The sequence below is a fragment of the Rhamphochromis longiceps genome, linkage group LG23 (genome assembly GCF_057381845.1).
Source record: "Rhamphochromis longiceps isolate RC_006_pf linkage group LG23, R_longiceps_female_GT1.1, whole genome shotgun sequence".
NCBI lineage: Eukaryota > Metazoa > Chordata > Actinopteri > Cichliformes > Cichlidae > Rhamphochromis > Rhamphochromis longiceps.
This window is the reverse complement of record NC_140578.1, coordinates 35,912,445-35,938,024: the sequence shown is the minus strand read 5'-3', so window position 1 is coordinate 35,938,024 and position 25,580 is coordinate 35,912,445. Positions and strand designations below refer to the sequence as shown.

Sequence of the window (25,580 nt, the reverse complement as noted above, 5' to 3'; positions counted from 1 at the left end):
GATTCTGTGAGGACATTAAGATGGTATTCATGTCCTGTTCATCTTCTTTTGTCCTACACTTGTCTAGTTTCCTTAAAACACAGTGTACGAGTGTACGAGTGTACGTGATGTAACATTTGGCATTTTCAAACACTTTGTGTTTGAAAAGCATCTTTTTACAAAGAGCCCAAACATACCATTTAAAATGAGTTCATTGATGACCCATCTGTTTCTATTTGTGTTAGTTGTTTTTTATTTATCGGGATTCACTCTTCGTCCATAAACCTCAACTACTGTACAAAAACAATTAAAACCATATGATGTTATAAACTACTTGTACCATCTGTTATTTAAGTAATAATTCTGAGTTAGCTCTTTTTTACAGGTGTAGAGACCTTTGTCAGCATATTTGTTTACCATCAGAGCAGATTTAATGAAACAGATGCAACTGAAATGCCGACGTTTAGCTTTAATTTAAGGATTCGGACAAAAATATTGCATCAGCTGTATTTATATACAAACTGCCCTATTTTCTGGAGCTAAAATATTATTGGGGAGTTGACTCTGGCTTATTTCTGTATTTTTTCACAAGTTAAGCAGGTTAAAGGTCCAGAGATGATTCCAAGTGTGGCATTTGCATTTGGAAGTTGTTTCTGTGAACTGAAGCAAAGGTTGAAGGACCTCTTAAGGCAAAGAGAATATTCTATCCTTAGACTGGAAAACAAACATATCTGAAAGGGAGCAGAAACTTGTCAAATCAGCAGTTCGGCTCTTGCTGAGAAAAAAAGAAAGCATTGGAGAGCTCGTCAACAGAAACAGGTCCTTAAATCCATAAAAGACAAAAGTGGTGGATGTTGGCAAGATCATTTCCACGGGAAAGACAAAAAAACCCCCACAGGATGCACCAAGTGTGGAAGTCACTGCATTGATTGCAAGATGCAAAACATTTATGTTTAGCTAGCCACGCTAGCTTGCTGGACAGATGAAAATACAGCAGAGCTGGGAAGAAACAAAAGGAAAAAAGATCTAAAATGACTCATAATCTGAATAAAGTAGAGACAATTTGATGCAGGGGTACACATAGCTTCCTATGACACTAGGTCACAGGTGTTTGTTGGTGATTTGACAAAACAAAAGTGTACTGAGCAGTGTGTGTACACACTGAGCGACTTGCAGTCAAGTTAACTGGATGTCATCTCAGCGAACAGATGAACAATGAGCCAGACCATGCTGACAAAAGTAACCCAGGAGATTTTGAAAAATATAAAAAAAAGGTGGACTATTGTGCAGGCAGCAACTAAACACTGCTACAGTAAAAGCCTCGGCGGGAAACCTTTTCTCTGCTGATTGGCCACGGATTCCAGACTTCAGGAAGTCATCATCAAAGGATCACTGACAAAGTTTAAAAAAGATTTTATTACGATTATATTAAATTATTGCACTACATTTAATTCTCTAAAAAAGGGACGGTACATAAGAATGTAATTAGTTCATTAGTCAAATCTATATTTTTTCTTAACCCCTTAACATCTGGATTTAAGAGGTTAAATTCAACTTTGGGTTAATTTAACATTGATTGTTCAACTTCAAATATGTTGTGTTGTGTACAAACATTATGAAAACTGTGCCACTGTTCAAAACTTTTTTTAAGTTATAAAATTTTTAAAAAATTGTTAATTATTTATTATTTTCATTAAATAAAGAAACCTCAATCAGAACATAGTGCAAGCATTGCATTGTGTATTTTTCATTAGCACTGAGGTGAATTATGTTGCACGGTACGAATTAGTTAAGGTGATGTAACTAATTCTAGATTAGGGAAGATAAACACTGTAGGGAGAAATGGATGTGCTGCGAGGTGGAGAGGAAATGTGGGAAACATTATCAGTAGTTAAGAGTCAATGAGTGGAGGCTAGTGCAGAGTAGCCTATCCCTCTCACAACCAGCTGTCTACAGGCTCGGACAGCCCTGTCAAACAACACTTATCCCTGCACACACGCACACACATAGAAGCATGCGCACACATGCACACATACACAAATCGAGAGAGACCTGAGTCCTAGGGTTAATCCCCCATCCAACCACCCATCAGCTTTTGCATAAGAAGATGACATCACAGCTCAGTGAGGGATTGGCTGGGTGTGTCTGTGTGTTTGCTGGTGTGTGCATTTGTATATTTATCTTTGTATCAAATGTCGTCACTGTGACAGTCACACAGCAGGGTCATTGTGACAATAAGCTGGAGGACCAGAAGTTACTTCTTTATTGTGGGGGTTAGGACTTTAAAGTTTTTAGGCTTTAAGGTGAAGCGTTAAACCGGGTTGCTTTTACAGGAGACATTTTACTTTAAGGTGATTATACAGGAAACGATTTAAGTGAAAAAATAATCATGATAATAACAATTTAGGTCTTTGCCAAGCTAGAGTAAAAAAAAAAGTGTGTGTGTTTGTGTGTGGCCTTTGTGCATGTTGGGATTGGACGGCCTCACTTTGACATGTGGGGCTGGTAGGGTGTGGTGTGGGTGTTGAAAGTCATCTGCTTAATACTCTTATGTAAAACCAAACTGTAATACACTTTCCTCTAGTATCTAGTAGAACCGTTATTAAAAGTGTGGATTTCCCCTCCTTTTTTTATTTGCGTACCACAGCTCTTTAAATATTTGCTTGGTGACTCAATGGTTTAAGTGAAAGGCTAAAGCTCTTGTTGGTTAAAGGACTGATGACTGCCTGGCTAGTAGGTTATAACACTGAATGGTTTGACATGTTAATTAATGTGCTAGTTAACGGTAGAAGCTAGTAGCTCACAGAGTAACTGCATGTTTATTTCTAGGATCTACTAGGTTGAGGGTCAATTTTAGCCCAAAAGTGTAGATGACACTTAATTTGAAAGGTAAGATCTTAAAATTTCAACAGCTTAGCATTTGGTTAAAACAAACCCAGCTCTAACCCTATGACAGGTGGATGTGAAGAGGTTAAATGGTGGCTTCTTGCAAATGTGAATACTTTTGCAAGAAGCCAAGAGTTACATAAGTCTAGTTTCTAACTGCTGCACTGAAAAGCATTTGGTTGACTACACTGTAAAAAAAATGTAATATAAAAGTATGTTACTGTATATTTTACAGTTTTGTACTGTTCTTCTAGAATATCATTAAATATACATAAATAGGTTGTGATTTTACATTTCAAATGTAAATCAACGTAAAATCACTGTAAATGTAATAAAACATAATTTTCTTGTTTTTTAAATGTATCTGTCTGTACATATGCATATTTAGATTGTTAAAATACATTCACAAATGTATCATAATTTCACAAATATTTGTCCATTATTTGAAAGATTGAACTGTTTAATTCAAATGTAATGCTATGGAAAAAATAAAATGATTCTTAACTTTTTTTACATCAAATAATAATAATTATTATTGTTATTTAGGGCAATTGTGGCTCAAGAGTTGGCAGTTCGCCTTGTAATCAGAAGATTGCCGGTTCGATCCCCGGCTCGGACACTCGTTGTGTCCTTGGGCAAGACACTTCACCTACCACCTACTGGTGATGGCCAGAGGGGAATTATAAAGTGGAATTGTAAAGCACTTTGAGGGTCTCAAAAAGCGCTATATGAATGCAATCCATTATTATTATTTAAACCAACTGTTAACTGTATATTTCTGTACATTTAAGTATTATTATTCATATTGCCGCATTCATTGACCTTGTTTATAGGTAATTTCATTGGTTGATCACATTAAAATGTACCTAATTTAATGTTTAAAAGCACTTGAAAAAGGCAAAATCCCATGTAAAATTAGGGCAACAAACTGTATTGTCATTACTGAAAATAACTGTATTTTCATGAGAAAGTTATTTTCTGTTATTTTCTGTTATTATTTTGGCGCCCCAGCTGCCAGAATATTACTGTTTTTTTTAGGATTTTTTTTTTTTTTACGGTGTAGTTGATTCTAGAAACCTGGTTTAAAGACACAGTAATGTAGTTACAGTAAAAGGAAAAAAATGGTGAGAAATTCATCCACTGTACATGGAAGCTGTTTCACTGATCTTTACAAACCTGTGTTTACATTTAGGGCCAATTACTGAGTTATGTGCTTAACCTGTTAATATCCACCAGGTCGCTAGCAACCTGTTTTTGACTTAGAGTTTAGTGTAGGTTTAGCCACATGCTAAATTATGTGATTTTCAAAAATTAGTAAATGGTCTACTTCAAACTATTAAAATTTGTTTAAAGCATCTCCATTTGGATCATTTTTTGTTTGCTTAGTTGCATATTTCTGCCACTAACACCACCCAGAAAACCCTAAAGCAGGTGTAAGTGATTTGAGTTTTTGAACAAATATAAACAAATCACTTGTACTTGCACAAAAATTGTTCTAAAATATAGCCACCCAGCCCCCAACTTAACATATAGAGGGCTGAGGCTGGATGTAGACCATGTGGCTGTGCACATGGGTGTGCAAAAAGTCAGAGCAAACCAAAATAGCACAGTATCTAAATTTCTTGTCAAATGAAGTTGTAAGAATGTCGCATCATCCAACCCTTTGGAGATAAATTAATCCAACCGATTCCTTCTCATATGGCTGATCAGATATAAACAATATATACTCTAAGTATAATAACTATGATACAGTATTTATGTTCATATGTTGTATTTGATAGTACTAATGATATTACCCAAATCATCGAGCCACCATCTGGTGTCGTGCCTGCTACCACAAAAAGCTAAACATTATCCGAGAATTCCATTTATCTCCAGGACCAAAGGCGGTAAATCATTCATGCAGCTCAAAGCTTCTGTCTGGAAACTGCCCAAATCAGTGGTGGAGATTGCTGATGAGCTTGAGCTCTGGGGTCACATTCAGCCCAGAAGGTTAATTTACTGTTTATATCTTTGACTCTCTCACTAATAACTTTGACAGACCAAATATGACACTCTAAGATGTGCCAGATCTGAGCTCTGGTTTTTGATCTTGCACTTTTCCCTATTGTGTTAAATGAAATATTGAATGCAGTGAACAGGTGTTACCGAGGGTGCAGTGACAGATGGGAATTAGAGGTTCTACTTTCTGAAATTTTCTTTTCTTAAATATATATAGCAGTTGTTCTGTTACATGGTCCTAAAAGTTTGAAGACCACAGTAATACAAGGAAATCTGATCGCCTCAACTGAATGGCTTTAGTCCAACATGTTAGTATGTAGAGTAATAGTGGAGGAAAACATTTCAGTCTTGTTAACAAATAATTTTATAGATGCAGTCCTAACCTGTAACATTGCATCTGTCAAAACCTTTATGTCTAACTGTATGCAGGGATACAGTTTGAGATTTAAGATTAACCTCGTTTGCCATGTCCACCTAGGGTTACGGTTTGGGGGTTTTTTTAGCCACAAGCAAAAGGACACACTTTCAGAGAAGAATACACTTTGGCATTACAGTTTTTCAGTGAAAAGCTTTTCAACTGGGCCTTTCCAGACAAGAAAAAACTTACCAAATTTGATCTCTAACCATAACTCCAGATGGGACCACCTGGTGGTTGCTAAGCAGTTACATTTAGTAATATTAGCTATTTCTTGACAATGAACATTGATAATGAGTGGCTCCATAATACAGTGGCTTATACATTTGCCTAGCAAGCCAGATATTCCTGGTTTGAGTCTGAGAGGAAACACGTCTCTCGGTTGTGTCAGGAAGGATATCTGGTGTACAGATCTGCGAAAGCAAGTGTGTGGCGCTACATGTTGTGACCCCTTGTGAATACGGGACTAGCTAAAAGTAGCTAATGAACAGTATTCATGACGTTTTGTGTGTCAGATGCTGGATGGTGTTTGACTTTAATTACAACACTAATCTGAGGCACTCCCCCTTGAGGATGTGAAAGTGGAGATAAGTGAGGGAGTTTTTCTTTAAAGACCTGACATCTTTAGGGTCACGGCTTCTTCCGTCTCAGATACTTTCCTTAAATAACTCCCTGACTCTAAAAGCAGATAAGGCTTACTCTAGCAACAGTTACGTCTACAGTTTGCAGGGACCTCAGGGCTTGTCAGGAACCTTTGCGACGTCAGTGTTGGGACAAAACGCCATATCCTGTGAACCTCTGAAGACCCATCTGGTCACCAGTAACCCATTTAGGGTTAGGAATGGGCTTGGTGTTAGCCTTAATGTCTAGCAAATATCTAATGAACAGTTTTTTTTAGTTTGTATCTTAATACTTTTCTTTTAAGGTACTATAAAAACACTACCACTACCCCTCCCATTATGTCTAACCCTGACACTTGATGCATTGACACTGACTTACCGGGTGTTAAGAAGTTAAATGATCTAGAAGGACATTTTCCAGAGAATAATAAATCATTTTAAATGCTGTGCACACAGCTTTGGCAAAACAGGGCAAAACAGTTTCCCTTCAACTCACCAGTTTACCAGCATGGCTGCATTGTTGCTTGACACAAAAGGGAGTTCCCCACAAACACTGTGAAATACAGATCCTTGGGAGAAAAGTAAAATCCACCAGAGGAGCATGGTCTTCCTCTTTCCTTTGCCCCCGGTCCTTTCAGGATCCATGCATCAAGTGCAAAGGTAACCCTTTGCAAGGGATGTGTCTGGATGATTCCAGCAGGTGTAGAAGTGGACTGGGTAGTTGTGAACCAGGTGGCCTGGAGTCATGAAGGCATCAGAAGGCCCGAGCGATTAGGTAGAAGAGAGAACTAAGCATGCTGGGGAACTCCAGATCGAGGCATGGCAGTGACAGTGACGTTGATAAGTGTGCGTAGTGGCCGTTCGTCCTCAACACAGGGCAGCTGCAAAATAGAGAAATTTCCCCCGGTTTTAAGCTGATGTCAGCTGATGAGTTCAGCGCGCTTTCTGAATTGCTTTTTCTGTCCTCCCCAAGCCAGTCAGTTCCATGAAGAGCGTTGGAGGTACCAGAAAAATAAAAAGAAAGAAAAACAACATAAAAAGAAAAAAAGAGGTATGCAGATATATCTACACGGCTATCCCCCCTCCATCCCACCAGTGATTAGAAGCAATGAGTGTCCGTCTCCGTGGCTTAGAGCGTGCGCTGAGGTGTGTGTCAACAGCTAGAGATCATCCTTCATGTGTGTTTGACTGTGTCTACGTGTGTTAGAGCCTGGATTGGCAGGGTGGAAAGGGGCGGGGTTTGGAGCTCAGCAATGGATCCCAAGACAGGAAGCCTCAGCACCCCCCTCAACCCCCCCCCCCCCCCCCCTGCTTTTTAACTCCCTCTCTTTGCGCTCACTGATGGCAGGATGCAGATTGTAACCAGGGATTAGGGAGGTTCAAAAATCCGATTGTGCCTGGAGAAAGCCTCATGTATTACTCTGTTTGTGTGTGTGTGTGTGTGTGTGTGTGTGCGTGCGTGCGTGCGTGCGTGTTTGTGAGGGAGAGAGAGAGCGGCTTGTGTACGTGTGCCCCAGTGTATGGAATACAGTCATTAGGTTTTTCATAGTTTACCAGCACCTGCAGTCACAAACTGCTGCTGGCAATGGAGATTTTTATTTAAAACCCTCAAATGCAATCTTCTGTTGTTTAGCAGAGTATTCTGTCCTCCCACTTCCCACCTCTCAACACACTTTTTACCTCCCACTGTCATGGCCCATTGTTGAACCCAGACATTAACTGCATAATAATCTATTCTCGTGTTCTCACAGTAATTAACACCACTTACGCTAATTTTTCCTTTTAATAACAGACCTGAAGTCAGGTTCATTTTGCTGTTATGTTTAACTGAAATGTTCTCTTTACACATTTTCACCAGTCTCCAACACCTCTGATTATTTCATTAGTCTAATGGTAGAATAGTGGAAAGAAGGGGAGCTTCTCAAATGACACTTTTCATTCCTTTTATCCAGTGACTAAGCACCATTGCAGCCAGTTTACTTGTTTTTTTGATCACACAGCTGGTAGTTTGTTCTAAAATAAAGACATGCCCAATGCGGTAGACTAAACATCTTTTGTTCAGTAAGGAGGTCAAGTCGCACATTAATAATTCCTCTATTCTCAAAGTGCATCTTTAAGTAGATATTTCTGTTATTAGGACGCTGTTGTTTGTTGTCCTTATCTAACCTTATATCCTTTTTATTTGCTTCTTTCCCCTCAGGACAGTATACAGTGATGATGGCCCATTTCTTCCTGAAGAGGAAGATTGGATATTTTGTCATCCAGACGTATATGCCATGTTTCATGACTGTAATCCTGTCCCAGGTGTCATTTTGGCTGAACAGAGAGTCAGTTCCTGCCAGAACTGTTTTTGGTGAGTGAAGCTGCTTACGTACTAATCCTTAAAAAAAAAAAAGTAAAAAAACTTCTTATTTAACTGGGTAATATTTCCATCATGCGCATTCATACCAGGGAGAATAATAACAGTCGCTCACTGAGCAGCAGCACTGCACAAGCTGACAGTTAGGAGTTATTAAAGTGCCCATCTTCACTGAGTGAGGCCAGTCTGTCATTTGTTTCCAGCTGGCTCATAAAAACTAAATTTAAAATCGTCATGTCTAACTTTGTTTGCACCCAGGGGTGACCACTGTGCTGACCATGACCACCCTTAGCATCAGTGCGAGGAACTCGCTCCCCAAAGTGGCCTATGCTACAGCCATGGACTGGTTCATTGCCGTCTGCTATGCTTTTGTCTTTTCTGCCCTCATTGAGTTCGCAACAGTGAACTACTTCACCAAGAGGAGCTGGGCTTGGGATGGCAAGAAGGCTATGGAAGCACAACACCCTAAGGTACAATTTGTGGGTACTTTGATACACATTTAAGAGTTTATCCTCAGATCATCCAGAAATACCAAAATCGCAAACTTGGCTATGACCTGTGGTTATGAAATATTAGCAGTTGGTTGCAGGGCCTACAAGTGCGGCAGTGTATTTGAGACATCAGCTAAGTTATTACAAACCAGATTGCAAAAAAGTTGGGACACTAAACAAATTGTGAATAAAAATTGAATGCAATGATGTGGAGATGGCAAATGTCAATATTTTATTCAGAATAGAACGTAGATGACAGATCAAAAGTTTAATCCGAGAAAATGTATCATTTCAAAGGAAAAATATGTTGATTCAAAATTACATGGTGTCAACAAATCCCAAAAAAGTTGGGACAAGTAGCAATAAGAGGCTGGAAAAAGTAAATTTGAGCATAACGAAGAGCTGGAAGACCAATTAACACTAATTAGGTTAATTGGCAACATGATTGGGCATAAAAAGAGCTTCTCAGAGTGGCAGTGTCTCTCAGAAGCCAAGATGGGTAGAGGATCACCAATTCCCACAATGTTGCGCAGAAAGATAGTGGAGCAATATCAGAAAGGTGTTACCCACCAAAAAATTGCAAAGACTTTGGAGTTATCATCATCAACTGTGCATAACATCATCCAAAGATTCAGAGAATCTGGAACAATCTCTGTGCGTAAGGGTCAAGGGCGTAAACCCATACTGGATGCCCGTGATCTCCGGGCCCTTAAACGACACTGCACCACAAACAGGAATGCTACTGTAAAGGAAATCACAGAATGGGCTCAGGAATACTTCCAGAAACCATTGTCAGTGAACACAATCCACCATGCCATCCGCCATTTCCAGCTGAAACTCTACAGTGCAAAGAAGAAGCCATATCTAAGCAAGATCCACAAGCTCAGGCGTTTTCACTGGGCCAGGGATAATTTAAAATGGAGTGTGGCAAATGGAAGACTGTTCTGTTGTCAGACGAGTCACGATTCGAAGTTCTTTTTGGAAATGTGGGATGCCATGTCATCCGGACCAAAGAGGTCTAGGACAACCCAAGTTGTTATCAACGCTCAGTTCAGAAGCCTGCATCTCTGATGGTATGGGGTTGCATGAGTGCGTGTGGCATGGGCAGCTTGCATGTCTGGAAAGGCACCGTCAATGCAGAAAAATATATTCAAGTTCTAGAACAACATATGCTCCCATCCAGACGTCATCTCTTTCAGGGAGACCCTGCATTTTTCAACAAGATAATGCCAGACTACATTCTGCATCAATCACAACATCATGGCTGCGTAGGAGAAGGATCCGGGTACTGAAATGGCCAGTCTGCAGTCCAGATCTTTCACCTATAGAGAACATTTGGCGCATCATAAAGAGGAAGGTGCGACAAAGAAGGCCCAAGACGATTGAACAGTTAGAGGCCTGTATTAGACAAGAATGGGAGAGCATTCCTATTTCTAAACTTGAGAAACTGGTCTCCTCAGTCCCCAGACATCTGTTGAGTGTTGTAAGAAGAAGGGGAGATGCCACACAGTGGTGAAAATGGCCTTGTCCCAACTTTTTTGGGATTTGTTGACACCATGACATTTTGAATCAACATATTTTAACCTTAAAATGATAAATTTTCTCAGTTTCAACTTTTGTTCTGTGATTTATGTTCTATTCTGAATAAAATATTGACATTTGCCATCTCCACATCGTTGCATTCAGTTTTTATTCACAATTTGTTTAGTGTCCCAACTTTTTTGGAATCCGGTTTGTATCATATTCCACAAGAAACAAAGGAAGTGTTGCAAATGATTGATTATGTGAAATAACAATATTGTTGTGTTATGTTTTGTTATCTGACTGGTGCAAATGGTTATCTAACCTTATTGTGGAAATGACAGTCTTCACTAGTGGGGATAGTTACAAAGCTTTCTTCATTATGAATGAGCACACATCTTTTTATTGAATATTTGAAGAACCAGCAAAAAAAACAGAAACTCTTGTAGAGGACATAAAGTCAGAGATAGAAACAACAAGGAGCAGGTGCATCTAGCACAGGTAGAGCTGCTGCAAAAACCCACAGAGCTCAGCAGCCAGCGCAACAAATTCTGGATCCTTGGCTTTTAGTTAGCAGTTAGCATTAGCAGCACATGCTGCGTCCGATGTGAAAGTACCTTTATGCTGCGCACTGTGACTCACAGCCATGATCCCGGGTCAGCCCCGACTTTGTGTTAAACGAATCCTAAAGTATTTCTAACCACTGATATACCAAAACTTTATCCTTTCAACAGCTACTGAAAGTTAGGGGACCTAGCTTCTATCGAATCGTACTTGTACTTAAAACTTGAGTGCAGAGTTTCACACGTATTTTTTGGCTAAGTCCACACACACACAAATTCTTTTTACACATACAAATCTGTTTCACACACACACACACACACACACACACACACACACACACACACACACACACACACACACACACACACACACACACACACACACATTCTTTTTACACATACAAATCCTAATTTACAAGTACAAAACTGATTTACAAGTACAAAATATTTATGACCACAATTTGAGCCCACACAATTTCACTGACAAAAAAACTGAAGCACAGTTATTTATTTGATTATTTGTCAGATCATACCATAAAAAAAATCCAGAAGAAATTCAGTGACTCTACTCTAGGCCTCTAGGCTTATCTGAGAAACAGTACTACTTACTCTGTGGTACTATAGGGTTTTAAACAGTCTTAAGGTCATTACACACCGAACACACTGCAAAAACACCAAAGTGAAATTCCCAGTTCTTCGGATCCAAACTCGTTGTGTATTGTATAAACAGGCAGATCACATTTCACATGCACTGTGAAAAAAATTAAATCATTATAAAGCAATGATAAGCTGTTCCTGATGTTTCTGAACAAGAAAAGGAAGAAACTGAGATTCTGGGTTCCTCTAATTCTCATCAGGCAACACCAGGAAGAATTTCATGGTTTGATCCAGGAGTTGAAGCTGTATGACGACCACTTTCATACATATCTCGGGATGACAGCGGAGTAGTTTGAGCTGTTGTTGGCAGAGTTGAGACCTCATCTGAGGAGGCAAAGAAATAATTACAGAGAGCTGATTGTATGTACCGTACTGGTGTGCCAAACATAATCTGATTGGTCAGATTTCTGCTTTTGGATCAGAAAAAGCAAGCTTGGTTCAAAAAAATAAATGCCGCAGTTTTGTCCAGCAAAATCACATCCGGTGTGTCAAGGCCTTCATGCCAAACTAATCATTTTCTGCCTTTAGCTACACAGTTAGCAAACAGATATTAGAGCAGTGTTACATTTACGTGGCACTGAAGCAAGTGAACTTCAGTATAAGTGTTGAAAAAAACAGTTAAGTACATAAATGCACTGTGAGTCATCAGGATATTGAAAGTCACTTCACAGCATGGATTACTATAAATTCTGCTTGGTTTAGTAATCCCAGTGATGTCTAGGACAACCGCCAGGCATCTGTTAACAGCTGCACTAAAACATATATGCACAGTGCAGTCATCATAAATAAAACTCAAACTGACAGAACACCAGTGGAAATCATGCTGCTAACTGATTGAAATTCAATAACTCAGCAGCCCACATTTTACCAGAATGTTCTGCCAGAAATATTTCACCTCAGTAAGGTCACTAATCACTCCAGACAGAACGAAAAACACAGATTCTTCTCAAGCCAGAAAAAAAAACTGTAACAGTAGAGCAAAATGAGGCTTGTAACTAACATTCTACTCAACGTGCTCTGTCCTGCCATAGAAACGAGACCCGATGGTTCTGTCCAAGAAGCCCAACAACGTGTGCTCGGCAGGTGTCAACTACACCCCCAACCTCACCAAGGACACGTCCATCTCCACCATCTCCAACACGACGTCGGTACACCTGCGTTCTGCTGAGACCAAGACGATGGACCCCAAGAAGACCTACAACAGTGTCAGCAAGATCGACAAGATGTCGCGGATAGTGTTCCCTGTCCTCTTCGGAACCTTCAACCTCGTCTACTGGGCCACGTACCTCAACAGAGAACCGTTGTCGAAAGGAGTTGTCATCTCAACGTAATCGCTCTTCTTATTGTTCCTTTTTTTCAGGGGCGTGGGGGGGGGAGGGGGGGGGCAGTTTGTGTCAGGGAGAAGGGAAGGTTGAGCCTAATAGAAGAGGGGTGATCCATAATGAAAGCAGCCATTGCTACATCTCTCCCTCCAGACTAAACAAATGTGAAAACAAAGAACAAAAACTATACTCACCTATTTAGATCAAGCACTTTGAATGGATGCAAGGCTTCACGATTCCCTTTCCTATTTTTCATGGCCTAAAAAACTGCATTTTAAGACTGCATTAACAGGAGAGAGGGTGCTTTGCTTCTTTCTCATCTGTTCTGCTGCAGTTTGCATGATTCTCACCCCCAAAAAGGGAACATGGACTCCTCTTTGTCTTGAACACCGACCATGTATATGTCAGTCATTGCTTAAACTATGGGAGCACACTTGGTCACTACTACCTGTAGAATTTAACAAAGTAATTTAATGCTTCATGTTCTTACTGCACTGGGCTCATAAACTCTGCAATCTAACTCGCATTTGAATTTTAAAACATGATTTTAAAATGTACCTAATTCCGCGCTATGAGAAAGACGCATCTCTCGAGATTGATGCTGCAAGTGCATTAATAATGTCGTTTTATGTCTCCTTTTTAAAAAAAAAAAAAAAAATCTTGCCAATTCTTTTCCTCTGCCTAACGCAGAGGGTGCTTGTGTCTCTTGTTGTACATCTTTACTTGAAGATTCAAGAACTGTTGCTGCAGGCCTGGTTTCCCAAAAGCACTGGCAGTAAGAGTCTCAAAGTAAAATGTGAGAGGAAAAGAAGTTTTGAATTAAAAAGTCATCATTTAGGGCCAGCAAGAATGTTTGAAAAAAAGTGGGGGTTTTTTCTGGCCTACTTACACGAGGGTGACTGGACGGCTGTGGCAGATGTGTTAGCACAAATTAAGGATTGGATATATGTGATTTAACAGAATTTTGAGCCTGGGTCACTCAGTTGGGAAACCAATATGCACAGTTGAGATACCAAATGGAGAACAAGTCACATACAAATCAGGACAGCGATGTGGACAGTTTTGGGACTGTCGTTCAGAGATGTCCAGACACGCACCCTGCTAATGTGTCCACAGAGAAAACCAGACTCATGTACAGTTCATAACCCTGTTTTGGTTTTTTAAAAAACTGCTGGTGAAATTTACTAAATGAGTACTGTGACAATTTTGTAAGGCACTGACACAGCTGCTATGTATTTGTAAGTGTTCCATTTCCAAATGTGGGGAGGAAAGTATGTAACGTAATCATATGAATGTGGTTTTCTAAGGCTTGCGACAGGTAATTTGCTCCACACTGTGCCGTTATTTAACACCGAAAAGAGCATGCCTTATATTGCACCTGGATGCGATAGTTGTCGCAAGGAGCATTAATTTATGTGGAATGCCAAGGGGAGACGTTATCAGAATGAGCATGTAATTGGTTCGGGTATATGGCTGTGACAAATCTTTGGATCTGCCCTGTCAGCTGCTCACGCTGAACAGTTCGAGCCAAGCCCCACATATTTAGTGTATTTTGATATAACAAAGCAGAACATGCCGCAGAGCATCGGGGGCAAGGAGAGAATTACAAGATGTATACAAGCCATGGCTGTATAGCTGGTAGCAAGGTTAGTTTTTTTGCAGTGTGCAGAGCTGTTTGTAGGTTTTTTCATCGTGTTTCATCAAATAGGCAGCGGGTCATAGTGAAAATAGCAGAGAGCTCAAAAAATAAACAAACTCAAAAAATACACATTGAGCTCTGTAACATCACAAATCGACTTCATACATTTTGTCTACTTTTTAAGTTCTGTCCCAAAAGTATTTTAAGAAAAACTGTAATGTTTGTCAAAATGTCACTTTAACTGTGACGAAGGTGTTGGAGGTGCTCCTAAATATCAGGATTGTGCAGGTGGCTGTGAGTCAAATTCTTTCTTTTGACTTTAATAAATACCTGCAGACCCTTATGCAAAACAACACATTGCACGGTCACAGTACCGTCCTGGGTTTGCAAGTCGGTTGGGATTTGACAGTTAATAATGTTTTGTGTTGTGCGACACATCCTGCACATGGGCTGTTAAACAAATATTTTAGGTTTATAAGGCAGAGCTGGTTGTAGTAAAGTAATAAAGCAGTCTTGGGCTGCGTCAGCCTTTAAGACGACAGTTTCTGACGCAAGACTAATCATTGACCTTTTTAGTAATTACCTGCAGAACTTTCCACTCCCACTGAGCTATTCTTTTTCACATACAAAAAGTGAATCAATAATTTTCTCACTCATGCCTCTTAATAGCAACACTTGAGAGCTCAGTTCATGCTTTGCACAAAGTCAAAGTATTCTGGGTCATTTAAGCATCTTCTGAGGCTGTTGGAAAATGTTAACTCCAGTCTACAGTGTGTTTGTGAAAGTGAAGTGCTGGGGGGAAAAAAGATGATTATTGTGTCACGTTTCTGGATTCCAGCAGAGCTATACTAGAAAGAAAACCTCACGCATATATCAGCAACAGGAGACAGAAATTCAACAGCTCAGCAGTTAACAGGTGACCAAAGATTGATTGTACCATGAACTGACTCATAACGGTCCACAAAAGTGAGCAACACAGCAGAGCTCTGTCCTCTCAGAATTACTTACTATTGGGTTCAATCGATGGGCTCAAGTTTATCAAAATTGCACCCTGATTTGCATTAATTTACTTCACCTCCGCGAGCTAATCCAATGTCACTGGACTGCATTGGTTTTTTTTCTCAGAATGTTTCTCTGTTTTGAAAGCTTGGTTCGACGAGGCCTTTAAGCTGCAAAGAATTTGGGGAAATAAGGCCGAGTGTCATGAGAGAATCATGTAAATAGCCTTTTTCGTTTTCAACGTAAACAAAAAGACAGATTGTCACATTTGTGTTCTGAAGCCCTTAGTAGAAAAAAAAAGCCCAATGTTGATGTTAATGATGTTATTGTCTTCAATATCTTTTTTCTTCTGTGTACATGTGTGAGTTTGTTTCGTTCTTGTGGCTTGTAGAAGAGCTGATCAAACGTGATCTTTGGACTGATTTGTATTTTATATCTACAGTGACTTAATTAAAGTGACGAGCACACATTTTGTCATTACAGCTCAAGCCTACCTGTTGCACAGCATGTGTTGGTTTGTGGTGAGACAAACTCAGGAATAAGAGGACCCCATGCTCCCAACAGAAATATCAGTTCTTCATATCTATCATATGGATTTTGAACACCAACCTCTCTCACCTGCTGCTGGGAACATTGTCCTCAAAAACTTTAGGCCGCTAAGCAGATATTTATACACTGGCTTGGTAAGAAACCATGTAAATAAGGGTGACATAAGCTGCTATCTGCTTTGCATTGTGTACTTAAGGTGGACTTAAGTGATTTTATTTTGACTTTGTGTGCCAGGATATGCTGTGGTATTTTCGTGCTGTTTAACTGATGTTGAAGCTGTCATTTATGGAAATCTAAGATCCAGCTTTCTGTCAGATCAGACAATGTTTCAGTTTCAGTGCAATGGCAGCCAAGTACAGGATACAGACGAGACATCTCCCCCCCACCAATCTGTAATCTGTCTGTTCCTCGACTTCCTGTTTGTATCTGACACATTATCAAGTAACAGTACACACTTTCTGTCTGTGTATTTCTGATTAGGTCTGCAGTAGTTGAGTTCTTCAACAAGTGTGTTTTTTAAACTAAACAGTTGTTTTTATTGAGCTTTATTTAAGCCTTGTTTTCTAACATATAACCAAAGGAACTATTACTGTAAAAAGTCACTGATAATGTCCCTGACAAACACATATAGCCTTCATTATTTTTTCTGTGGACAGCAGCTTCAGTCTGACAGAAGTTCACTGTATGGACAAAGGTACTGGGTCTCACCTGTTATTCTTTGAATGCTTGTATTTTCAGTCCCATTGCTTCAGCTGTGTAAAATCTAAAGAATCTAGGCCTGTACTCTTTTGTGCTTTTATTTGGGAAAGAATGGGTCTTTCTAAAGAGATCACTAATTTAAGAGTGCTACTGTAATAGAATGAGACATTGCAGCAAGTCCCTTCATCTAATTTTTTGTACCTTTCAGAAATTCCTCAGTAAGCTGTAAGTGGCATTTTTGCAAAAGTGGAAGTTTTTAGGGACCACAGCAACTGAGACACCAACTGGCAGGCCACGTAAAGTTAGAGAGTGAGGTTGCCAAGAGCTGGGGCATATAGTGCATAAGTGTAATCAACACTCTGCTGAAGTGCAGAGTTCCGAACCTCCTCCAACATTACCATCAGCACAAAAAACTGTATAGCAGGAGCTTCGTGCAATAGGTTTCCATGCAGCGCAGCTCCTGTAGGTAGCCCAGTACGTTTGTGCAAATAGTGTATCTCTACAACTATTAGCTTGTCCATAAATTTGGCTAATATGGTAATATTCATGGAAAATTTACAATAACTTTGGTGATCCTCTGACTTTTTCTAGTGCTGTCATCAGATCAAAATTACTGTGGCTGGTGGGTAATATATGGAAAAAATAAAAATAATCCTCCAGTCTATAAACTAAAAATAACATGAAAGTTCAAAAATTTTCAAAAAGAAATTATTTTGACTGTTAACAGGCTAAACAAATACAGCTTACATGATGTTATACCAGATTATAAATATCTGTACCCGCTGCTAAATGCCAGCATATTGGCGTCATCGTTGTTAGCATGTGGATATTAGCATTTAGCTGCATGTAGAATAATAGTAGGCAGACAGATGGATGAACACTTAAATTCAATACATTATAAATCCTCTGATGTTCTCAGTAATTTAATAAATATTTCTGACTGATAACAAGCTAAAATAACATATATGTAAAGTGGCCTTTGTTATACTCAGCATTTATGTGTTATGTTTGATAATATTTGTCATCTTTTTATCAATTTCTACTATTAGTAGCATGCTGGCATTAGCATTTTACTGCATGTAAAACAGTGATAGGCAAATAGCAAACAGTGACCTTCTGAAAAATTAATGAATTGAAGAATGAATTAATAAATCTATGTATAAGCATATTATACCATATTATTAATCATCTGAATAAAACAATGCTAATATCATAATAGGTTTTTAATGCTAGCCAGCTAAATTAATACAACTAACATGATTTATCTGCCTATTAATATTACACTTATTAGCATCAACCTTTTAGCTCTGTCGGTGTTAGCATACTGTACTTGATAGCTACATATTAGCTACATATAGAACGTTGACAATATTTGGCAAACAGACAAATATAGGATTTTATTTTTTCTGCTGTAGAAAACTCAATCATATTAACTATAGGACATCATATATTTAATACTACCCACATTGTAATTCTGTCATTTCCAAAAATTTGGCAAAGCTAATATTATGTTAATATGCTAGGGGCTGAAAGAAGACAAGTAACTCACGTATATCAGCTCATTCACGTGAGCTGTCAGGTCAGAGGATCCCCATAGTGCTGAAACCTGGTAGACTTCCTCATGTCTGTGCACATCTTTCTTGGCGTAAACCAATGCACCCATCCATTTAACTATCTCTCTTTCTGGCCAAGAAACAACCCCACCCGCCTTCCTTCAGCCACTGTGACAGACTCATCTGCCATACATCTGTTAGAATAAGGGATTTAGTTCTGCTTAAGTTGCTTTCACCCATTCAGGGAAGCCCCTTACAGCAAAGGGCTTCTGTCCAATTTAAGCCCTGACTGGCCCAGCCCTCATGACAAACACTTGTTTTTCTCAGTGTGTTGTCTGGACAGCTGTGGCTGATGCATGTTAGGAACAAACTTAGGGTTGATTATATGCCCTTTATCCCAAGCTAGCTCATGGGCAGTGAAGCTGACTGACGCTTTGAACTCTTGGCTGGGGAATTTATTGCACATCCAGCAGCTGGTTTAAAGGACACTTGCGGAGCTACGATAGCAACAGTTGCCTGTTCAAGTAAGGCTAAAGGTGACCAATAAAATGCATAAAGTTGCTCATGTTTTTTTTTTTTCAAGAACTTTTTACAAGAATATTTACGAAGAACCCATCAAACAGACTTTTGCTTAATTTTGCAAAAATGCAGCAAAGCCATTGTAGCTGGGCTTAAAAACGTATTTGTGTCACTCATTCTTTGTTTTATGTACTGTATTTGTTTTGTGTATTATACTGATAATGATCAAATAAAAAGGATTAGCAAAGATGCTATATAGTACATTGCAAACACTACTGTAGCTCAAATGTTGCTTTGTTGAATCCTGATTAAAGCTGCACATATAAAAGGAAATCTGACACTGGTATGTCTGAATCATGTTTGATTGTCTATTGATATTAAATGCTTTGATGAACTACTTAATGCAATTTGGGTCACTTAGAAACATTATTTTTACAAGTAATGCAAATTTGCTTTAATTTGATATAATGTGAAATTCATCAGAAAACTTTTTCTTTTCCATTTTTTTTTAGTTTGATCTGCCTAGTATCTAAGAGGGCATACAGAGGCCCATTGTCACTGTGTTTCAGTGGCATATGATATGCTGTGGTATTGTTTTCATAATGATATGGTAGATGATGACATGTGTTTATATTTTCCCAGTTAATGAAGCTGTCAGAGGTTTTAGTTTGACAAATAAACTCTTTATAGCTTAATTAAATGGGACCTGCTAAGCAAAAGTCAGCTTGTACTGCTCTATTAGCGGAGCAGTACACACCTTTATGTTAACCCCTCAGCTTTTCAGTTTCATGCACTGAATAACCTTCATTTATTAGGGCGCACGTCATTGTTTTCCCATACAGCCTTACACACAGTAAGCCAAATGGATTGCTGTGTGTAATGATGACATATTTCATCTGAGATAAAATCTTTGGGAAATGGTTTTCCTAATGATCAGTCGGTCTTTTGCAACAGACAGTTATCAGCCTAGGCAATAGCTTTTATCACTTGTTATCAGTCCTGCACATATCAACAACAGGTGGTGTCATCCACCTACAAGGTGGAGACTGTTTTGCCCGTCTAAATTTAAGTAATAACGAGGAACTGTCAAGCAAATTTGCCTTTTGGACAAAACTTACATCATTTAAAAAAACAACCTTTTTATGTTTACACCAGAAAAAAGATTGTGCTCTGTATAAACTGATCAAGTACATTTCATTTGACCAGATTCCACTGAATTTTATATTCTTCTGATATTTCAAAATTACATCGAAAATATACATGTACATGTAGTTAAATAAGTCAGCATATTGGGCATAAAATATTTTGAGTGTTGGAACTAAAAGTCCTTTTGGTATGTGTACAAACAAAAAGGTCCTGGTTTGGGATAAAATGCACACTTTTCAAATATACACACATTGCAAAGTTACATTTGAAAGCATGCCTTGCAATATTAGCAAACACATTACATGACCTTTGTCACACATAGATGTCGACAAATCTGCTCATCACTGATTATAATGGATAACTGTTTTGTGAGCCTGCTAGAACGTAGAGGAGTGAGCCTACTGACAAAATGCACTCACCACACACTTTACTACTTAAGGAATGATTCAGTTCCTTATAAATGGTCATTTACACTGAATCAATTTAATATTTGATGAACAAAACCTAGGACTTTCACTGTACACATCATACTTTTATCCACAAAGATAATCACAAGCTGCTAATTCTTCTGAATATCTAAACGATTGCAAAGCTATGACAAGAACATCATGTAATTTCATCACTCATAAAAGGAGAAACCATGTCAGTCCATTCACTTTTCAAATTAAGATTGGGCAAACAGTCTTATCACACAAAGTAACAAAGAGGACAGAACTTGCACATTTATTTTTTTTATTCTTAAAGTGTGTTTTGCTGACAACACTGTTACTTCTGTGAGTTGGTAAAATAACTATGGCAACACGATTTTCAATTAATTATGTCATCATTATCAATAAATTATTCCTCCAGGTCTCCTAATACTGTCACTAGTGTGGATAGGCAAAAATAACTACATGTACATGCTTCTTAATTCATTTCATGAGAATTATTAATGAATCACTCCTGCTGGTCCACGCTTGGTCAGCAGGTTATTTCTTTTCGGCTGCAACACTGCGGGAAAGACTTTCTCTTTCTCGCCGCCAGGGGGCAGCGAAGCCTCTCGAGTGGCACTCACTAGTTCAGAAAGGAAAAAAGTCTGGCAGGTTTGTAAGCTGAACGCAGGGCTGCCCTGCTGAGCTGTGGGCCTATTCAGAAAAAAATACTGTGAGGAGGAGAGCTCGCGGTGACTCTGTGGCACGTAAACGGACGTGTAAAGTCTGAACATGACTTCCAAGGGCGATCATCATCATCAGGCAAACTGCAGATATCAGTTCGCACTGAGTCAAACTACATATTATGCTGTTTACTTATGAATTGATGCTTATTTCTGAGACTTTTTCTTTGAATGAAAGGAAGTAACTGAGTTTTGAGAAGTTCCGGTTCTTCTTTTAAGACTAATTAACTAAAACAAGATAATATTGATAATAATGATAATAAAAACATCTGATGGTAATAATGATAATAATAATCACCATCATCATCATCATCATCATGCCAGAGTCAGAGCAACAAAAGAGGGGGGTGTTTCCGTGTGCAGTTGTGATCCCCATCCCCACACACACCCCATCCGCCCCTTACCCCCGCCTCCCTTCCCCTCCCACACACACACGCACACACCATCCTCCTCTTGTTTCGGCTACCACCGCTTGTGTTGGGCTGGATCTCACTGATTTATCGTCGGGTGCCTTTCCCGGAGGAAACCCTCCCCACGAAGGAGCGAAGAGGACCAGGAGGAAGTGTGGTGGAGGGAGGTCGGGGGCGGGAGAGAGCTCGCGATCCGCTGCTGTGGTAGTGCTGGTGCTGTTGTTGGTGGTGGTGGTGTTGGAGGTGGTGGTGGCTGTTCGGTGCACATGACGCGCAGGAGAAAAAAGTGCGTGGGCGGATGAGGAAGTTGAGAGCTGGGATTGATGGTTCCACACCTTTTCACTGCGCTGGCACTTGATCGCGGCAGCAACGCAGCAGCGGCAGCAGCAGCAGCAGTCCACCGGTTCCTGCGATCAGAGGTGATCCGCGCGTGGGAAAATGACAATCAAGTTTGTGGTCACCCTCCTCACACTTTTGTTCGCTGGAGGTGCTCGGTGAGTGTCATTTGCACCTTTTCTCTCTCTCTCTCTCTCCCTCTCTACGATCAACAGCTGAGAGCAGCGTTAAAGCTTCAAAAGTTCGACTGCTGTGAATGAAATCCCATACATGTGTGAAAGAGTCTGTGTGGTAATGCATGGTTCTTTTTTCTTTTCTTTTTTTCCTAAGGGGTTCCCTCACACACACGCACTCCAACAGAAAGAAAAGGGGGGGGGGGGGGGGATAAATGACAGCACCATTTACTGCTGCGCCCAAATCCACAGTCTGGGGGTCTCACTGTCATTTACAGCAGGCTCCAAGTCACCATGAATCAAACATGTTCTTTTTTTTCCTCTTTTTTCATGACAATGTGTTTCTGTTTTAAACATGATTAAGACCTCTCGTTCCCCTCCTCTCCTTTTCTCCTCGCCCCCTCCTCCACCCCTTCTCTTTCTCACACACACAAACAGCTCTGATTTACGGGAATATGGCGACGACGATGAGGATCATCAGGACACCACTGTCAATCAAATGCTGGTGCCCAGGTCGCACCAGGAGGACGCAACGCTCATTCTGAACAATTTGCTCAAGGAGTACGACAAGACTCTACGCCCAGACATCGGAGGTAAGGATCAGAAGTGGTGGAGAGGAGTTGGAGGCTTTTTTGGTTGGAGGAGAAACTTTGGTGATGCTGTCCAGGGAATGGCTCTGTGCCTGAGCTGTCCATGGTGCTGAAACTAGTAGTGCTGCTGTGAGGGTGGGGAGATGACATCCCCTTCCCCTCTCTCTCAATCATTTTAAAATTAGGTTTCTTCAGTTACGCTGGGACAGATTTGGTGGATTTGGGTTTGCTGAGATCTCTGCAAGAATTAGGGATAAAGTCCTTTTTAAGTGTTGAGAACTTTATTTATCTAGTGGGAGATAAAAACTACAGGGGCATCTGAATTTTTCAGTATTTACATCATTTACATGACTAATGGTTATTTGTGTTTCTATCAATAAATTAACAGTAAATGGAGAGGAAATAAAATGTGTCCACTTCTTGGGTTTCTGGCAAATTATCTGCAAAGCTAATTCACTTAAATGCAGTTTAATTCAAAATGCAAATAGGACCATGTTCTTATGTTGGCTCTACATAAGCCAAATTTACAAAGACGTACAGTGCTGTGCAAAATTATTAAGCCACCCGTCATTTCTCTATATTTTGTTAAGAGCATGGGAAATAGCTGCAGAGAAATGTGGGCAAACATGCATGGAAACACAACATAAAAGGCAAAAAGAGTTTGTTTAAACAATAATGGCAGTCAAACTAAATATTGACTTTTAATCTTGTTAGAATCATACAGGCTGAACTCTCTTCAGGAGTAGTTCTCCAGGCTTCTCGAAGGACATTCAAAGCTCTTCTTTGGATGTTTTGCCTTTTGTTTCCCTCTCTATCAGTACTGTTGAGGCCTGGGCTTTGGGGAGGCCAATCCATGATCACTATTGTTCCATTGTGTTTCTACTATTCAGGTATGCTTTTATTGCATTGTCAGTGTGTTTGGGATCATTGTCATGGTGAAATATTTCCACCCAGATACTTTCCAGATCATATTTCTTGGTATATCAAAAATCTTACAGTGCTTTTCATGTTTGTAATTCCATCAGTTTTGACAAGGCAACATCACTGGCTCTCAAGTCCTGTGTCAGATCTTTGCTGAATGTTTTTCTAACTTTTTTTAAGAATGTGACTTTCAGCTACTGTTCAAATGTATGCTGTAGATAGGTTTTTAAGCCTACTTGTCCAGCTTCCTCATTTTTTTAAGGAAACATTGTACACCAAGCCCAGATATGCCAGTTTTTCAGTTAAGTGTCTTTTTGGAGGGTTTGGGGTTTTTTTTTGTTTGTAGATGCGAGTAAAGCAATGGAAACAAATAGTGTGTTTTTGCGACAGGCTGCAAGTAAGAAATTGGTCCTTTGCTAAATTGTCTGCTATGTGTAGACATAACACTGGCTCATCCGTTGATCTTTTGAGTTTGGTGCCTTTTTTATGCTTAACAAACAAAAAAAATCTTGCTTAACACCAGCATGTTGGCATTAGCATTGTTAGCATAGTAGCAGTGACAGTAGCATTTAGCAAAACGTAGCACACCGGTTGGCTTTAACCACTTCAGTTTGAATCAAAAGGTCATTAAATAAATCAAAAAACTAAGAATGTAAATACGAGCACACCGTGCTAGCTTATCTGGCTGTCACTCCCAAACCACAAAGACATTTATCGCTTTCACACATGTAATAGAATGAGTTACCCACAGCTGGCAGGCCATGCCCAGTTTGTGCTGTGTGTGTGTGAGAGAGCGAGGGTGATGACAGGAACACGAGTCCAAATCCTCCCTTGATTGCACCCATGTTCTCGCTGCTGTGGTGCAATCAAAGCCCTGAGCTCCTTGGAGGAGAACATTCCTCTTCAGTGAGGTCTCTAATCAAATGGTTACCGGTTTGTTCCCCGGAGTCCTCTCATTGGTGGGCTGCTGGCTGGAAGGCTTTTCTGTGATGAACGTGCAATCCCGGCTTCTGTTGCTGCAGCATTTTAGAAGTCATTTGGAGAAATCAAGGCAGCCTGTCTTTATGGACATGTGGTAGAGGAGTCAGAGGTGTGGTGGTTTCCAGTGAGGCGATTTTCACCGGGGTTTAGCACAGTGGCTCAATGTCATTAGACTGACTGCCTTTACTATATTAGCGGCACTATTCTGAATGTGAAGGCAGACATTACTCCAACTGTTTCTGCTGTGACCTTATTTTTATTTCTCTCATATTCCAATTTATGCTCGACATTTGGTAACATTCTCCTTGTGTTTCTTTTCCCTTGATTCAGAGTTTGCATTTACAATCAGCAATACAATCTGATATGTGTAGGCCATTTGGGAGCTGCTCTACTCTAATTTTGTTTTGCTTCCCGCAGCTCACTGTGATATTTTCCACTTCCACTTCACTTAAATGTTGAAATAAAATGCAAGCATTTTTGACAAGCTTCCTATACAGAGGTAATTTTTGTCTGAAATATTCTGTATTTTTCTATTAGTTCAGCCTACATTAGGATGAAAGACATTTTGTACCAACAGCCATTCAAAAAGTTTTCAGAAGCTGCATACAAAGTCCTGCTTAAGCAGAACTCAAGGACATATCCACAGTCAACACGGGAGGGGGGGTGTGCAAATGCAGGTCTCGCTGGGATGAGACCTAAGAATGGATTACTTATTGAAATGGTAGTGATTTCAAAGTGAACAAATAGTCAGTGTGTCTCTGTTGAGCTACATTTATTGGTACACTTGTGCTGTACGACAACTGAAGTCCAACTTGTGAAGTATCCGGAAAGATGTTTGCACCATTTGACTGCAACTCGACAGCTACTGGCAGTTATTTTTGCATAAATTTCATGCGTAAACTGTGCAATAAAATATAGATCTAGCCATGCAATAAAAAACCAAAGACAATGTTAAAATCAAATAAACCCTGCTTTATGTCCAATGTCCAGCAGAGGGCGACTCCTTAGACTTCTATACAATTTGAATTATTTTGCAGCCAAAGAGAAAGTTTTGCTTCATTTATGACTTCAGTGAACACATTACTGTTGGGTTTGTGG

The 25,580-nt window shown here is 39.7% G+C and overlaps 3 protein-coding genes across 5 annotated transcripts in view; 2 read left to right on the top strand and 1 right to left on the bottom strand.

The window, feature by feature from the left end:
* Positions 1-7,060, bottom strand: part of LOC146642497 (gamma-aminobutyric acid receptor subunit beta-3-like) — a 99,898-nt gene extending 92,838 nt beyond the window's left edge. For both annotated transcript variants that reach the window (XM_085399592.1, XM_085399590.1), the window contains exon 1: positions 6,398-7,060. In XM_085399592.1, the coding sequence (XP_085255718.1) occupies positions 6,398-6,546 (149 nt within the window). In that variant the 5' untranslated portion in view covers positions 6,547-7,060. The remainder of the gene's footprint in view (positions 1-6,397) is intronic.
* LOC146642496 (gamma-aminobutyric acid receptor subunit alpha-5-like) overlaps positions 1-19,099 on the top strand; it is a 51,411-nt gene extending 32,312 nt beyond the window's left edge. The window contains exons 8-11 of one of the 2 annotated variants that reach the window (XM_085399596.1): positions 8,102-8,254; positions 8,519-8,730; positions 12,524-12,819; positions 15,936-19,099. In XM_085399596.1, the coding sequence (XP_085255722.1) occupies positions 8,102-8,254; positions 8,519-8,730; positions 12,524-12,819; positions 15,936-16,053 (779 nt within the window). In that variant the 3' untranslated portion in view covers positions 16,054-19,099. Of the gene's footprint in view, positions 1-8,101; positions 8,255-8,518; positions 8,731-12,523; positions 12,843-15,935 lie in introns of those variants that run through there. The other variant, XM_085399595.1, reaches the window with a different exon arrangement.
* Positions 19,100-21,617: 2,518 nt separating this feature from the next.
* LOC146642494 (gamma-aminobutyric acid receptor subunit gamma-3-like) overlaps positions 21,618-25,580 on the top strand; it is a 174,224-nt gene continuing 170,261 nt past the window's right edge. Inside the window, exons 1-2 of the mRNA XM_085398690.1 lie at positions 21,618-21,975; positions 22,429-22,583. Coding sequence (XP_085254816.1) covers positions 21,920-21,975; positions 22,429-22,583 — 211 coding nt within the window. The 5' untranslated portion in view covers positions 21,618-21,919. The remainder of the gene's footprint in view (positions 21,976-22,428; positions 22,584-25,580) is intronic.